Below are 16,119 nucleotides of genomic sequence, written 5' to 3'. Positions count from 1 at the left end.
AGGCTCATAGTCCTTTGAGCGACAGACGGATACCAGGGGCACGTCGCTTGGTTCTGGCGGATCGTGGCGGATTCACTAGTTGCTCCAAGTTTTGCTCCATCCCATCAAATAGGGATGGGTCGCCCCAGGCCTGAAACACATCGTTCATAACTTTTTGTAAAGGATAGGGGTTCCGCCGCCGCAACATCCGGTTCATACGTCGCGCGGACAGAATGTGGTGGCTGTAAAGCATGGCCAACCGATGTCGGACTGCCTGTGAGATCAATCGCTTGTCAAGACGGAGACCGGATTTCTCTAGTTCTCGAAGTAGAATCAATCCTCGTACCCAAGGTATGAGCTTCTCATCCGCCTGAGGGTTAGGGGAGGCGATGGCAAATTTTGATGTGGTGGTGTCAAGCACTCGGAACATGAAACCCCAGGAGACGATGGCGGCTTGCATTTGTGGCGTAAAGACCAATTCAAGCATCCGCCGATCGCGACCGTTGGCCTGCTTGGTGGGATCGAGAGGCAGTTTCGATGATTGAATGCCCGACCAAGGCTTCTGTCCAGGGCTCTCGGCGTATTGACGGACGAGCCACTGACAGCAATCTCGCAGTTTATCCCAGTCTGCCCATGCATCTGCCATGCCAAGACGTTTGAGCATCTCAACCCAGAATGCAGCACTGACATACCCTCCCGCAGGGACCACGCGTTTGAGAATCTTAAAAATGAAGACCACCTCATCGACGGCAGACAGGCGTTGGCCCGGCGGTGGACGGTGGTTCATTCGGCGGGGGTAAGAATCTGCTCTGCCATAAAATCTATACTTTCTTCGCCTAGAGTTCGGCCACGGAGAGCTAGCTCATCTGCAACTTTAGATGCCGCACTTAACTCCCAAGCCGCGATATGCTTTCGGAAATGGATGTCGTGAAGATCCGGTGCATCAGGGTAAAGTTCTGTCAACACCGCGAGAGTCATGTTGTATAGACGCCAGTCCCTGGCCATATAGTAAGATACCAGCATTGATTCCTGCATGCGCTTGTCTTCGAGGACTTCAGGGTGCTGGTCGCTGCGGAGGATGTCCGAGAGAAGGATGTCGCGGTTTTGAGCTGCAAGTTTCTGGATTAAGCGTGAAAAAACAGTGTTTCCGACGGAGATTCCGGATTGCTTCAGTATTTTGAGCTTTTCCAGAAGATCTTGGTTGCCGTGAGCTCTGGTGGCTAGCTCCCGTAATGTCCGGTGGCCAATCTCTGATACACCGAGCATCTTCAGACCACCAACGACCATATCGAAATTGAGGGCGCGTGTGGCAAGCATCTTAGCACCAATGTCATCTTTGAACGGTCTTTCCTCTTGCGGCCCTTTTTTATTGACCTGCTGAGTTGTGTCAATTGGACCAGGTTGATCAATCGAAGCTTCCGTGTCGAATCGCTTTTTGACGTAGCCACGAAGTCGATTGAACTCCTTTCGATGCCCGAATTTCTCCACGTATTCAAGCAATGGCTGTATCTCACTAGGATTTTGTGGATGATCTTGGCGTTGAGTGAAGAAATGGTGCATTGAGATCGCCACTTCTCCGTAGCCTTGCTGCATGAGTATTGAAATGACAGGGCCGTAAAAGTTGCGGTCGGGGCTCGTAGAGCATATGTTCTGGAATGCCTTCAATCCCGGGGGCAAAGATGGCCACTCGAGATCAGCAACAGTTGCAAATTCCGTGCCAGCCGGAAGAGACGTTGAATGGATCGCCGAGGGAAGGATCAGCAGCACATCACTTTCACTAGCTAAATCAGCGGTTTGAAGCTTCATGTGCCATTCAACCGCACGGTTTGTCATGCCCTGGTCAAGAAGTCCACCCACGACGCGCTCATACAACTGTGGCCATCGGGTGCCTTGCTGCTTCCATAGATTGATAGCATAGTCAAGGACTTCCTCGAGGAAAATCTCTTGCCTCAGTCCCATGTCCACAAAGCTTTGCCAAAAGAAATCCGCTTGCTTGCCTGCAACTGGGAGCTGTACCCCATCCACTCGGATCCTCAGTCCTTTCCAAATTTCGAGTGTGCCATTGTCTCCGTAGTGACGCTGGCGGTACCGAAGAAGCTCCTCCCACAGATCAAGATTATTTCGATGATCCAGACTATCCACTAATCGCGTCCCAATGTCGTTGAGGTGGCCCACGTCCGATTCGAATTCAAGTTTGTCAGGTCGAAGCGATAGAAATTTGGTAGGACATTGTATAGAGGCATTATGCCTTTGGTTCTCCACAGCAGGTATGAGTTCGGAGGTGTTCAATTCACTTGAGGCCTCGATGTCGTAGATGGGAAAGCTGTATGGCCGTTTCCCTCGGCACGAATCCTCAAGCTGAGACTTGGCTGGGTCGTTGTCGGGTTCAACGAGTGATTCTTGTTTGGCACTTCTCGAATGGCATCGTAAGCACCTGTACCTAGACCCCAATTGCTCGATTCCGGTCGGTGTTGCTGTGAGTGTGTCAAGGATTGAGACGGCGGACGGCCTCTTCAACAGTCGCAGAAGCGCCGGGCGCATGAGTGATTAAGAAATAGAGGTCCTGATGATGAATTCTCAACACCAAACATCCTTTTTGCAAGCTCCCGCCGTCGATTCACAAGATTTGCTATCGGAGATTCAGAAGTTGATACGCGTCTGGGCACTTTTTTGACGCTTTGCCCGTTTGGGATGATGACCAGGCGCAACGTCTGATTCGATCAGGTGATGTTTGTCACGTGACACAATATCCAGCTCATTCCGGACCAACTTCACATCCCCATCTCGCCCACGTCGTACCTCACATCCCCGCTCCTTCCTCGCTTCCAACCGCGAAAATGTTCCGTGCTACTAGCTCCCGCATGGCTGGGTATGTGTCTCCCTCGAATTGCTCCAAAAGCCCCCCGCACACAAACCCGATCATGCGAGTGCGACCATCGAATTTCCTTCCGCGATCTTCGGCGTCCAATTGCGATTGATTCGGCTGCCTGAACAATCCCTTCCGCCATACAATTGCAAAATATCCTAACTGATTGGTTTCTCTTAGCTTCATGTTCCGTGAGAACCGTGTGCCCTACTACCAGCGTCTCTTCCAGAACCACGATGGCAAGCGCCAATGGTGGAAGGTCAGTACACACCCGACGGGGCACATGCGCCCTTAATCGAAAACTCCAGCAAGAAATTGACATTGAAATTGTCTCGCAGTCCTCCCGCTCCGGTTACATCATGTACCCCTACCTCATCTCGGTCTACGGCCTCGGTGCTGGTGAGTGAACCCGCCCTCCGATACGACATACCGCCGCGGATCGATAACTAATTGACAATAGCTACCACCTACGCCATGTGCCGCATGGTCCTTGTGAGTTTCACCCAGCCCGCCATTTCTTATGTTCCGACACGAAGGACGAGGAACCGGTCTCAGACGTTCACATGCTAACTTGTTAACAGGGCCACAAGACTTGGATCTAAACAATAGGTCATGAACCTTGTTCTGCCAGAAATAAATGATGCCACTTTCAGTTCTGTGGTTGTTCGAGCTACGGTATCAGTTGTTTTGTGTGTATGGTGTATTTCTACTCCATAAAGGGGTTAGATGGGTTGGTAGCCACGCAGATTTGGAGCTGTACATATGATAAATTGAAGCGCCAATCCGAGAGATGTTGCCACATACCTTCCTCATCACCATAAGCTTGATAATTTCCGTTCCATCTGGGCCTGCTGCAGATCTGAATGCCAGAAGACGCGTGATCCTTTTCTACAGAAGATATAACTTGATCTCCTGTGATAGCCATGCCCAAAGTTCCCCGGCCCGATTGACATTGATACTACAGATGACAAGGCTCAGGAGGTCTAACATTGGAAGAATTTTGGGATAGAAGTCATCTTTGCCAACATTCTCAAGGCAATTTTTGGAAAAGAGTGGATACATGAATGACGTGAATGGACAGACACAGTGAGCATGCTCTGCTGTCAACCTTGGAAATTGGTTCCTCGATCACGATGCAAACTTCTACCTCCCAGATTCGCATCGGCAGTTATTTTCTTCCATTGGCGGGGGCTCCTTGGAAATCGTGAACGATCTATAAGATCTCTCCGATGCTCCATCCGAGGCAAACAAGTTATTTTTGGTCTGACTAAGGAGCAAAAACTCCGAGTCTCTCCGATAATGAAAATACGCAATGAGCTTCGTGATTGGGTACCTATGTGAGGCAAGTTTCAGAAGAATCTTATGACATGTTGGCTAAGACCTGTTGTGGACATCGCGGGGGAGGTCGGAAAAGGCATCCACTCGGAAGAAGATATGTAGCTGGACCCATCCCATCTTCCAAGGAGAAATCATGTAGTTGTAAGGTGTAAGGACCCAAGGTGATTTAGTCCGCATACAAGTTGTCTTGTTGCTACAACCCGCAGTATCTGGAAATATGCAAACCCTGAAGTCGGATTAGAATTGCTTACTCATCTGTTGCGCAGGCGCCGGGAGCCCTGGAGCCGAGGGCTCGGAGACGTCGACTAGTCGACCGATTTGAGTTCTAGGGCCATAGGACATATACAGCAGCTTGTATTCCCAAGCAAAAGAAGCTTCATTCCTTGAGAGCAGGGATATACATATATATCAAGCATATATCTATCTTGATACAGTTTGATTGGGGCCCGAGAATGCTTTATCCTTCTTTCTAAAATGACTGCTCTCGTCAAGAGCTGTGCGTTCTGATATTCAAATCCACGGATTGATGTAATAATGGAAGACGAAAATTTTCAATATTCCGAGAGGCCATCTAAGAAGCGGGTGCGGCAGGCTTGTGAGCCTTGCAGGTCAGTATCAGACTCGTTGGATTTGTTTAAAAAAGATTGCCATTGACCAATCTCTCAGGCGTAAGAAAGCTAAATGTCCCGGAGAGCAACCGATTTGCTCTCTGTGTGCTAGGCTGCGACAGCAATGTCTGTACGCCGATGAAAGACGTCGACCATTGCCTGAATCAAGTCCAAAGCCCAACGATTCAGACCCGCAAACATCTCAGGTTCTGGTGTGTCACTTTTGTGTCTATAAGCCCCACGGGATTTTCCCATGTGCTGAATATATCATAGGCAGACAGGTTGCGAAACCTTGAAAGTCAGATAGGAAAGGTTCTGGATGTCCTAGGGTAAGAGCCTATAGCACCCATGCCGGGGGTATAACTTATTAACAATACAAATCTAGCTCAAAAGGTGAGCCTCAGATGTCAACAGAAACCCTTGTTCCATCTGTTACATTATCAGTGCCAACTTCCTCTGTCGACCTACCCCCATGGGAGGAAATTATTCCTATTGCAGAGCTATATCTGCTATACTGCGACTCTCAGCCCTTGCCTCTTTTTCACAGAGACAGCTTTCTTTCCAGTCTACAAACACGTGAGACTGAGCTTCTTTTCGCTATATTGGCACTTGGCTTTCGCTTCTCATACGCGCATCAGACCCGGTCAGATTTCACTGTCCTGGTAAACGGTTATGCCGAAGTCGCCCGAGCCCTTGTCATGAAACGAGTCTCAGAAGGGCCGGTAGAGCTTTCAACACTTCAATGTCTTTGTATATTGAGCTTGGTTGACTTTACGAGTATGCACCCAACATTCATATGTTTGAAACTTAGTGCTAATATTCTCTACTAGACGGCAACACACACCGTGCCAGCATTCATAGTAGCTTAGCAATGCACCTTGCACAGTGCGCCAATCTCGGCCAAGAGCCCCGTTCCCTGACGAGTAGCATGGCTCGCGAAGAACGCAGGCGCTGCTTCTGGAGCATATGTCTTCTCAAACGACTACATGGCAGTGATTTTTCAATTCTGGATACGCCCGAAGCTGGAGGCCCTCCGTATCCCCTAAGCCCAACACGACCAGCCCAGTCTCTCTCCCCGGGGCCATCAGTTGTCGAAATACGGAGAAATGACACGGAAGATGAAGGAATCATTGCATATGTAGTTATGCTAAGTGAAGTTTTTGCAAGAACATCACGATATGTACGACTTCATGGACGCCCAAGCAACCTCCCACCATGGTCTCCGCATTCTGAGTATTCGAAAATCCTCGCATTGCAAATGGAGATGGAGACTCGGATGCCATATCTCCACCGATTTAAGCCCGCAAACCTCAGCGAACGCTCCCTTGAGGAATTACAGGCACACCGTGAATACTGGGGCCCGTGGTTTCTGAACCAATTCCTGTACCACACCAATCTGTGTTTACTCAATCATCCACTTCTGCTCTCATTGACTCTTCGGAATTTCCGGAGTACTATCCCCGAAATCTTCCTGCAACACTCCTCCGATTTGATCTCCTCGCATACAACCTGGATCATCCACTTCATCAACTATTTGGAAGAGAAGTCGCTCCTAGTCTCAGATCCGTTTCTCGGGTACAGTGCGGCTGTTGTGGCAACCATTGAGCTGCAGCTTAGTTTCACAGATAACGTGGCAATCAGAGAGCAGAAGCGTGAGAGATTCACTAAGTGTGTTAAGTTTGTGCAGACCATGGGGGAAAGGTGGCCACACATGGCTCGGTTGGTATGATCCTCTACACTCTGTGATTCTCTCTAGTTCACATCAACGGACTAACATTTCATGCAACCGACAGGCACACAGACTACAACGACTAGAAGACGCCGTCTCATCAACCTACCAATCAGACCCAGGCGCACAAAACCAAAGCCTCTTGATCGATCTATCACGGTTCTGGGAAATCCTCGAATACTCATCCAACAGCGACACTCAATCTGCTCGGCGTCTATTCGGAGAATCGTTGTATGCTGGGGCGTCTTCTGCAGGCGCAGAAGTATCTCAAACATCTCTCTTGCCTGCACCGTTCCGATTGAATGCCCAAGAAGAAGCATCTCCAAATATTCAGTCTCAATCATACAGTACTAATGCAGCGTTCCCCGGCCAAGTCTATCCAGCAAATTCTTTGATCTCACCGCAACAGCTGACATTGTCGAATGATGAATTCTCTATTCTTGCTGCGAATTTCTTCTCACAGGGACAGGAATTCCTTCGCAGTGGTGATAACTGGGAAAGTGTTGGGAATTTCTGAGCGGGGGCAAGTTGAGTGTTTTCTGGCAATGGATATTCACTTAGCGTGAATATTTAGAAGACGAAGGGACGAAGAAAACTGGTGGTATGTATATGACTAGGGAGGAAACATCTGTACATCTAAGCCTGCACAGCCTATAATATAAATGGTAACCTAGACCCTGAGGCCATAAAATATATCATTAATTCAATTAATTAATAAGGGCAGCTGTGCGAATACGGGCCGCTCTAGTAGTATCTGTATGGCTGCATATATGTAGGAGTCCTAAAAGAAGCTGCATCTAGGAACAAACACCTGGATGTGGCAAGGCTCACGGTCCTTAGGACACCCATCTCGTTGAATGTCGAAGAAAAAGTGACAAGCAAAAGGTAGAAAAGGAAGTTTCATAGTCTGTAGGAGTGAGAAGTGAGGATAAATACAAGAATCCGGAGTGAAATCAGTAATCCTGGGAAGTTAGCCTAGTGTGTTTAGGTCCGGACGAATGTCTGTGCAATGAAGACCATAAACCGAATGGCTTTAAATGCGACGATTGCCTGTGAGACGCGGCCATAAGGAGCATCCCAGTCAGGGGTGCGATTCACCGACACTTCTTTTTTTCTTTTTTTTTTTTTTCTTTCTTGATGAGGGGCAAAGTGACAGACGACGGGGATGCTATCAGCCTACCCGATTAGGCAATATGGCGACTCAGCCAGTGCCTAATTTTAGTTGGCGAATAGTCCCGCTCTGATGGATCTTGTTTATACATATGTCTGATGTTGATCAAATAGATAGTTTTCCAAGCACAATGTTGTATTTAGGATATTTCATTGGTTTATTATATCCAAAAGTACTGCATCTACCATCTCCACATGAACACCTATAGTATGACTAACTATCAAGAAGCCAAAGCGCCTTTAAACTCTTTGACAAAGTTGAACACCTCCGTGAAGGTGTTATATAATGGTACCGGCGCTACACGGACAACACCTGGCTCTCGCTTGTCACAAATGATACCTGCATCTTGGAGGCGTTCAGACACTTTATGCAGCAAGCCAGGCTTGAGCAACACGCTGAGTTGCGCACCTCGGGCATGTGGATCTGACGGTGTGATAATGTCAAACAGGCGGGTCTCTTCGTCGGTATCCTTCAGAAGCAAGAACTCCAGATATGCTGTCAACTTCAACGACTTTTGACGCAAGTCCGCCATGGAGGTTTGATCAAACACGGACAAGGCGGCACAAAGACAAGTCAAATCGATGACCGAGGGGTTGGAAACTTGGAAACCTCCAGCCCCCGGGATAGGTTTGAACTCTGCTGGCGGTTAGCGTATGCTGTAGTAGTCATTGCACAACAAGTCTCAGAGGAACTAACTGTTGTCCATCTTGAACCTCACTGAACGGTCACCACCATACCACCCGGTCAAGCGATGGCGGAACTTAGGAGCATCAGAACCAGCACTATAATCCACTTGACCATGTTTCTCGTGCACAAAAAGACCACCCATCGCTCCAGGTCCAGCATTGCCATATTTATACGTGCACCAGGCAGCGAAGTCGACATTCCAATCGTGCAATTTTAGCTCCACATTTCCATATGCGTGCGCCAGATCCCATCCCACGACGAGATTCTTGGATTGGGCATACTTGGTAATTGTGGGAATATCAAAAAGCTGTCCGGTATAGTACTGAATACCGGGGAGAAGAAGCATGGCTGCGCTGTCGGCATGCTCATCAATATACGACAGAATCTTCTCTGTTGAGATTTCATACTGTCCCTCATCTGGCCCAATGAGAACCATGTTCTCCTTTGCGCTGAGATCATGCCAGGCAATGTGTGATTCGATTGCATACTGTGTCCAATGTTAATCAGAAGCACCCAGAAAAAGCACATTACCGCACTGCTACTTCGGGGCAATAACTGCTGTCATCACAACTTACATGATCACTAGGGAATGCTTTCCAGTCCATCAAGATCTTGCTCTTGTTCCCAGTCGGCTTATAAAAGCTTGCAAGCAGCAGATGAAGGTTCGTGGTCAACGTGCCCATAGCTGCAACCTCTTCAGGCGCCGCGCCAACAACACGGGACATTGAAGCAGCTGCCTGCTCAGCCAGCAATTGCCACTGACTCAAAGGAGAATCCTCGAGGGTAGTAAAATGCCCACAGACACCGATGGATGACCAAGTATCCAACTGAGCCTCCATGTACTTTGACACGGCCTTGGGCTGGATGCCTAAGGAATTACCACAGAAGTACGTGCTTGGCTCTGACGAAAGATCTACATCGGCTTGTTAGCAATCTTCAAAGCTTCTTTCTCTCATCCGCCAGGATACTGGTTTTAGTTCTCACCTGGCTTCGCCAGCTTCTTTGTTGCTAGGTTCGCTTTGGAGGGAATGATGAACTGTTCGCGGAACCCGCGCAGAGGATCCGCGGCATCCAAAGACGCGGCATATTCTTGCGATGCTGCCTCTGCGGGGAACACTGGCTTGGGTGCTTTAGTGCCCGTCATGTTAGCGGCCAATACTCTCGTGCAGTGTTATATGGGAGTATGGTGTTTTGAGTCTCGTAACGAATTGGGCCGAATCGGGGGTTTACTACAAAGAGTCGAAGAGAGTATTTTAGTTCACTGATGTAGTAGTTGCTTTTATAATCCACAGACGTCGAATCGGAGACGAGGGAATGCAACTTCAGTGGTCACTCCGGATGCTGTTCCGCTTCCGCCTCCCCGATCCGTGTCCACGATGCATCTCCTGAATGACATTGCCTCCGCGTCTGTTTGTTTATATGTGCTAATCATTGCATCATGGTATGCAGCAAGCCATTTGATGATCATTCAATAGTTGAAGATGGCGTTTCAAGTCTGGGCCAGCTTCCCCCTGATGATAAACGTCACAGTGGAGCATCATCCACTATGTAAGGAGCTGCATTCTTTGTCTCTTTGGAGGATCTCTATTTAACAAAAGGGCTAATTTGGTCCCATATGACTCCATACTCCACATTCCGTACAACTACTCCGTACGTATCTCAGATATTCTGACGTACGGAGTACTTCGGCATGGAAAGCGAGCCCAGTCCATGGGGGGTCGCTCTATGTTGTACACAACCATTAGAAGCGGAACCCGGATGGGCATCCGGGTCTCTTCCGGGTTGTATAGATATTGACAAAGATGACCCCGGTGCAAACCGAAATAGCAGGATCCTTGTCAGTATGAAGCCATAAATAACTTGATCATTGGTCAGGTACACACCTGAAAGTAGATGTGATGGTCTTTGTTGATATTGCTGTATATAACACCACTCGAGTTCGTCTTCTCGAGTCAACAACACTCCCACGCTTCTCCATTCACAATGCTCGAATCACCAACCACCGCTTTCAACAATCTGTTCGAATTCTATGCCGAGCAGGGCTTCCTCTCGGATGGCCTACCGCTTGCTAGACTCCCAAACCCCCATTACGAGGCCTGGGAGGATGTAGCCAGTCAACTCCCAACCCTCATTGAGACAGGTCAGATCCGGGAGAAGATCGATAATTTCCCTATCTGCTCAACTGAGCACTTGCAAACAGAAGCAGAATGGCGTCGTGCATATTCCATCATGGGATATCTGGCCCACGCCTATATCTGGGGAGGAGAAACCCCCAAAGACGTAAATAATCCATCACTCTTTCTCTCTCTTCCCATAGAATCAAAGACCCTCTGACACCCCAGATAAATAGAGACTCCCCCCTGCAATCGCGAAGCCTTACCTCGAGATATCAGCTCACCTTGAACTCCCGGCCTGCGCCACCTATGCAGGTCTCGTTCTCTGGAACTACAAGACCACGCACCCAGATGCAGACATCACAAACCCAGACAATCTCCACGTCCAGACATCTTTCACCGGCACAAAAGACGAAGAATGGTTCATGTTAATCTCAGTCGCCGTGGAGGCCAAAGGCAGTGCACTCATTTCGTTGATGCGCGATGCTTGCAAGGCAGTCGTTGCCGAGGACGCAGAACTTGTCGCTGCCCTCTTGTGCAAGTTCGGAGATGAAGTTAGTATCCTCGCATACATTCTGAAGAGAATGTACGAGCATAATGAGCCTGCTGTTTTCTACCATGTGCTGCGCCCGTTCTTGGCTGGTAGCAAGAACATGGGTCATGCGGGCCTTCCCAATGGTGTCTATTATGATGTCGGCGACAGTGACGGGGCTGAAAACCCGGAGAATTGGCTGCAACTGAGTGGTGGGAGCAATGCCCAGAGCTCATTGATCCAGGCACTCGATATTTTCCTCGGCGTCGAGCATTCTGCATCGGATGGGAAGAATCCTTCCGGTCCCATTTTCATCCAGGTAAGAGACATATCCAGTGCTGATTACCATTGTTTTCGTCCCCCAATCCCGGACACGTGCAGTCAGTATTAACATGAGAAATCTAGGAAATGCGACGCTACATGCCTGGTCCTCACAGACGCTTCCTCGAAGATCTAGCGGCGCAGGCTAATGTTCGTTCGTTTGTATCGGGTTCCTCAACGCAATCTCTCAAGGATGCTTACAATTCGGCGGTGAATGAGCTCAAGTGTTTCCGTGATGCACACATCCAGATCGTCACACGGTACGTTGTCATGATGTCGAAGAAGCCCAATCCCTTCAAACAAGAAAAGAACAAATTGAATCTGGCCACCGCTAGCTCCCAGGCACAGGAAGGAGAAAATAGTCCTGAGCTTGCTGGTACTGGGGGCACTGACCTGATACCCTTCCTGAAAGAGACCAGAGATGATGTTCGCAATGCTAAGTGCTAGGAGCTCAAATGAATGTATGATGGTTGAACGAATGTTTGGTTTACATAGACTTGCGTTTTCATATAGTGAATTGATGTTATTTTTTGTTTGTCACCTGTGCTATGGCTCAAAATGTCCCTCTAAAGAGGTACAAACTGGCGTGGACATGCATCCTAGGATACCGAGATAAATTCGTAGCCATGTAATTGAATCCCTGGGCTACGGTGGTTACCCTTTTCCAGGTCAGTGGACACGCACACCCCCGGAGTAGCATGTCTCCAAATTCAAGTGAAGATAGTTTCAATGCATAGCCGCATTCCATTTAGCTCAACAGTATGTTTTTCAGCAATTCACCTTGGGAATGTTGGGACATGGAGCCATGGTAGTTCTTGAAAATTGACCTTCGAGAATGGAGCTATTCGAGCTTCCAAGGTTGTTTGTCGTAGCTGAAATGGCGTACAATAGTCGTAATTGGTAGGCGGGAAAGAACAGACGGTGTAGATTTTGTCCGATGATTGCTAGGAAGTAATCAAGACACGGAAGTTGACTGTGCGGATGTTGCGCCCACCGAGAAACCTCAAGCGCCGAGGAACGTGTTGGATCAGGAGTGGTGAGGATTGCTGACGAGATAATGTTCGGCCGGGAGTTCACAAGCCAACAACCTGATGGTGCTGACCTTGGTTTTGGATTAAGAGGTGTATGCAAAGCTATCACCGTTTCTTCGTGTTGGCGGGCACACCCTCACTTTCTCGCAGCTGCGCCAAGTACTTCTCCCTCTCGATTAGGCGTTCCTTCTCTTCCTTGATCATTTGTTCAACTGTCTGAGTAGCCTCGGCCATTCGATCAAGTTCCTTCCGCTCGGTGCCCCGACTGTACGGATTGCCTGGGGTATCGGCCATTGGAATCTCTGCTGTCCTGCCATTTGTAATCTGTTTGGTATTCTTTCCCTTGCTCTTTCCAGGCTGAGCACCACCGGGGCCACCAGTGAGAATCTCGTAGAACGGCTCAATGGGCTCGTTGAAGATAATTTCTTCGTAATTCTGGCTGATCACAGCTTCCCGGCGCTCTTTCATTCCCTCTGCATCTGGTCCATACGGGTGGAGCTTCAGACTGTGCCAGAGGGTCTGAGGCTTTTCGTTTGATTCAGGCACAAAGTAGAGCTTGATTTGGATCTCGAATTCACCCCAGCCAGTTTCAGTAACTTCGAAAGGGGGTTGTTCGATTGAGCGCACATTGTGGGCGTATGTCTCGTGCAGCTTGAATTGGACCTTCTTGAGCCAGTAGGAGATATCTTCGCCGTTGATCCCCCTAACAAATATCTCCCATTTGTGAGTGTGATCGGGAGGGCAGTTTGCAGGTTTTCGTTCGGGGTCGAAGGGATGCGCTATACTGCCAAAGACTATGTTTGTTAGCGTACGACTATTATTATGCGCGCTTTGCGGACATACCAAATGGCCGGAATACTGAGACACCCTACGAGACTTGTATTAGATCGGCGTTGTCACAATTTCCCGAAGCTCAAGACTTACCCGAACACGCTTGTTTCCTGTCGCAGATGGCATCTTGGAATTTGACTTGCGGAGATAGATGGGTATGGATTGTCCAGAGCAAGGGCGCAAGAAAGGCACGGAAGATGGATAATCCGGAGACGGAGACTCATGTGGTCCCGACCAGAAGGCAAACCATACCGAATGACGCTAACTGCAGGTTATTGCTCAAGAGCAATCACTTTACATACATCATCTTCTTGAACAAAGCACTACCGAATACGTGTTTCGACTCAGCTCTAAAGCCTGGACTCTTGAGCTCAAGACTGATATTCAATTGCTTGATTCCAAGCTAAATTGGGTGATATCATTTGCTAGAGCTATCCCAAGCTATACCATGTCCGTCAAAACACTAGTTGTCGCCGGAGGAAGCGGCTTCTTGGGTATGTGATTATTATCTTGTGCAAGTCTTCATATTTATGTTATTTTACTAACTACTTCCTCTAGGATCCAGGATCTGTAAAGCTGCAGCGGCAAGGGGATGGACAGTTACATCATTAAGGTAGCTTTGCCACCCATGTATGAATATTCACATGGCAATGCTAATCTGTATCTAGTCGATCTGGCGAGCCACGATGGGAAACAATTACAGATTCCAAAGAACGACCTAGCTGGGCAAACTCGGTGGAATGGGCCAAGGCCGACATCCTTAAGCCAGAGAGCTACAAGCCATATCTGAACGGTGCCTCTGCCGTTGTTCACAGCATGGGAATTCTCTTGGAAGCTGACTACAAGGGGGTTGTGCAAGGGAAGGAACCGATCATCAGTGGCCTTCAGCGAGCTTTTAGTACATCTAAGCTTGGAAGCCAAAATCCTCTGTCAAGGCAAGAGGGAGAGGCTTTGCAGCCAAAGGAGAAGGATGGGCAATTGACTTATGAATTGATGAATCGAGATTCAGGTGCGTATAGTGGGCCTAAGTTAATGATGGCTGGATTTTGTTTTGAGGAAGCTAACATGTGGGATGTAGCTATTGCACTAGCTCAAGAGTCCAGTAATGAGAATGTCCCGGCCTTCGTTTACATCTCTGCCGCGGCCGGGGCCCCGCTTCTGCCGACCAGGTACATCAGTACCAAAAGAGAAGCAGAGGCAGCTATCACATCCAACCTCCCGGGCCTACGAAGCATCTTCATGCGCCCGGGCTTCATGTACGACTCGAGCCGGAAGTTCACGCTGCCAATTGCAATGGGTGGCTTTGTTGCCGCCGAGTTCAACACGTTCCTCGGTAACAGGCTTGGTTTCCTCGGGTCTATGGCGGAAAAGCCCCTCAAAGCTGATGTTGTGGGCGAAGCGGTAGTCGAAGCATTGGAGGATGAAACCACTAAGGGTGCGGTTGGCACAAAACAGATTGAGGCACTTGCAACAAAAGCCTGGCGAAAGACGATGCTCTAGGTCTGTCGGCTGATCAAGTCACCTTGTATGTTTGTAAGATATGTTTTTTTGATGAAAGGGATTCGGAAAAACGGATTGAATCTCTGCTGGTCGGTTGATGCCTTGTGCTTCTAAGCACGGTTCGACAATTCCACTCATGTAAAATATCGCAATCAGTGTCATTTTCACATTAAATCATAGTGCCACGTTCAAAGCTGTCCCGAATTTCGGTGGTGTACTATAAAGCCGTTAGCGAAAGGATCTCAAGGAAATTGAGTTAGGAAGAAAAGACTGACCTTGTTGTAGAAGCGCGCCAGTTTCTGGTTGAACTGCCTGTTCTTCTCGTTGATGTATGTCACATCGCCATCATCATCACCACCACGACGCTCCTTGCGTTTCTTCAGGCGCACCTCCTCTGCCTTGTGGATGTCGTTGACCAGCCTGTCCACAGCAGCACGATCTGGTTTGCTTTCCGTGAAACCAGTCGAGTCCGCAGTAGAGTAGAAGCTACCGTTCTTGTCGACTGCAATCATTTCACCGTCTTCCGTCTCCACAATCTCGAGATCACCATTTGCGGCTGCCTTCTCGATCGCAGCGAGCTTTTCCTTCTCGTAGGCCTCCAAATCCGGTGCCAATTCCCTCAACTGTCTCTTGTACACCTTTCGGGCATCCTGAGTGTAATCCTTGAAAGCCACATCATCTCGATGACGCTGCTTCTTCTCCATGCGCCTATCCCATTTCTCGGATTCCTCGACTGTCCAGTCCCATGCGCGCTTGCGTTCGAAATCTTCTCCCGCAGCTTCTGTGTCTGCCTTGAGGAGGTTGTGTGAGGCGAATGCATGCTTGCGGGACAATGTATTGAGCAGGGCCGGATCAGCGGTTAGACGCTGAGACTCGGCTACGGTCTCTTTCAAGTTGCGTTCGGTTGCAGTTTTCTATCTAATGAGTTAGTTGTGTGATGCGGGGGGGACTGGGAAGGCTTGTTGCCTCATGCAAGTCACTTAAGGGTCACTTACAGCTCGGGCCTTCAGGGCTTTGAATCTATCCATTCGCTCGCGTGCTTTGGATGCGCTGTCATCCTTTTTCTCATCTGGTGGGTTGCTGGCATCTGTTCCGCAAGTTGCGACAGGCGATTCGCCAGTATCCTGGGTCGGTTGCTCAATCGTCTTTTCTTGGCTCGCCTCGTTCTGCGCGGACCTATCCGCGTTTCTTGTTTGAACCATGATTCACTTGGGTTGAGCAAAGGATCAAGATCAGGTATTAATAAGTAGCGATATGTGTATTGTTGGCAGTAAGGGAGAGCATAAGTGGATGCGAGTTGAAGATGAAGTAAAAGCGCGAATGGCGGCCTCTTACCGCCTGCCTCACCGACGTTGATCTGCCATCCAAACCCCAGACTTGCGTCCTTATCGCCGCGTTTATCAGCTCCACAC

At 48.9% G+C, this 16,119-nt stretch overlaps 8 protein-coding genes across 8 annotated transcripts; 4 read left to right on the top strand and 4 right to left on the bottom strand.

Moving 5' to 3' along the window:
- Positions 1-4: 4 nt before the first annotated feature.
- Positions 5-2,520, bottom strand: N7457_007782 (uncharacterized protein; the record flags this gene model as incomplete). The annotated part of the gene is made up of 2 exons (XM_057178825.1): positions 5-783; positions 807-2,520. 2 exons carry the CDS (start codon positions 2,518-2,520, stop codon positions 5-7), a joined length of 2,493 nt encoding a protein of 830 aa, XP_057027211.1.
- A 296-nt stretch (positions 2,521-2,816) lies between these two features.
- On the top strand, positions 2,817-3,447 carry N7457_007781 (cytochrome c oxidase subunit 7; the record flags this gene model as incomplete). Its single annotated transcript, XM_057178824.1, has 5 exons — positions 2,817-2,848; positions 3,026-3,104; positions 3,184-3,244; positions 3,306-3,337; positions 3,427-3,447. 5 exons carry the CDS (start codon positions 2,817-2,819, stop codon positions 3,445-3,447), a joined length of 225 nt encoding a protein of 74 aa, XP_057027210.1.
- A 1,270-nt stretch (positions 3,448-4,717) lies between these two features.
- N7457_007780 (uncharacterized protein) lies at positions 4,718-7,037 on the top strand (the record flags this gene model as incomplete). The annotated part of the gene is made up of 6 exons (XM_057178823.1): positions 4,718-4,791; positions 4,850-5,003; positions 5,065-5,120; positions 5,177-5,568; positions 5,622-6,514; positions 6,585-7,037. The coding sequence occupies 6 exons, from the start codon at positions 4,718-4,720 to the stop codon at positions 7,035-7,037; spliced, it is 2,022 nt and encodes a 673-aa protein (XP_057027209.1).
- Positions 7,038-7,911: 874 nt separating this feature from the next.
- On the bottom strand, positions 7,912-9,522 carry N7457_007779 (uncharacterized protein; the record flags this gene model as incomplete). Its single annotated transcript, XM_057178822.1, has 4 exons — positions 7,912-8,327; positions 8,388-8,865; positions 8,954-9,291; positions 9,363-9,522. The coding sequence occupies 4 exons, from the start codon at positions 9,520-9,522 to the stop codon at positions 7,912-7,914; spliced, it is 1,392 nt and encodes a 463-aa protein (XP_057027208.1).
- Positions 9,523-10,361: 839 nt separating this feature from the next.
- On the top strand, positions 10,362-11,792 carry N7457_007778 (indoleamine 2,3-dioxygenase; the record flags this gene model as incomplete). Its single annotated transcript, XM_057178821.1, has 3 exons — positions 10,362-10,658; positions 10,729-11,343; positions 11,430-11,792. The coding sequence occupies 3 exons, from the start codon at positions 10,362-10,364 to the stop codon at positions 11,790-11,792; spliced, it is 1,275 nt and encodes a 424-aa protein (XP_057027207.1).
- Positions 11,793-12,481: 689 nt separating this feature from the next.
- Positions 12,482-13,333, bottom strand: yaf9 (YEATS domain-containing protein YAF9; the record flags this gene model as incomplete). Its single annotated transcript, XM_057178820.1, has 3 exons — positions 12,482-13,170; positions 13,220-13,244; positions 13,301-13,333. The coding sequence occupies 3 exons, from the start codon at positions 13,331-13,333 to the stop codon at positions 12,482-12,484; spliced, it is 747 nt and encodes a 248-aa protein (XP_057027206.1).
- Positions 13,334-13,655: 322 nt separating this feature from the next.
- horA (ubiquinone biosynthesis protein COQ11) lies at positions 13,656-14,707 on the top strand (the record flags this gene model as incomplete). The annotated part of the gene is made up of 3 exons (XM_057178819.1): positions 13,656-13,701; positions 13,766-13,820; positions 13,876-14,707. The coding sequence occupies 3 exons, from the start codon at positions 13,656-13,658 to the stop codon at positions 14,705-14,707; spliced, it is 933 nt and encodes a 310-aa protein (XP_057027205.1).
- A 169-nt stretch (positions 14,708-14,876) lies between these two features.
- On the bottom strand, positions 14,877-15,909 carry N7457_007775 (pre-mRNA-splicing factor SYF2; the record flags this gene model as incomplete). The annotated part of the gene is made up of 3 exons (XM_057178818.1): positions 14,877-14,924; positions 14,983-15,621; positions 15,703-15,909. 3 exons carry the CDS (start codon positions 15,907-15,909, stop codon positions 14,877-14,879), a joined length of 894 nt encoding a protein of 297 aa, XP_057027204.1.
- Between the last annotated feature and the right edge of the window lie 210 nt (positions 15,910-16,119).

This window comes from Penicillium paradoxum (assembly GCF_028828445.1).
Source record: "Penicillium paradoxum strain IBT 22861 chromosome Unknown utg000007l_segment0_segment0, whole genome shotgun sequence".
Taxonomy (NCBI): Eukaryota; Fungi; Ascomycota; class Eurotiomycetes; order Eurotiales; family Aspergillaceae; genus Penicillium; species Penicillium paradoxum.
Note: the sequence above shows the minus strand (reverse complement) of the source record. Positions and strands in the feature narration are given on the sequence as shown.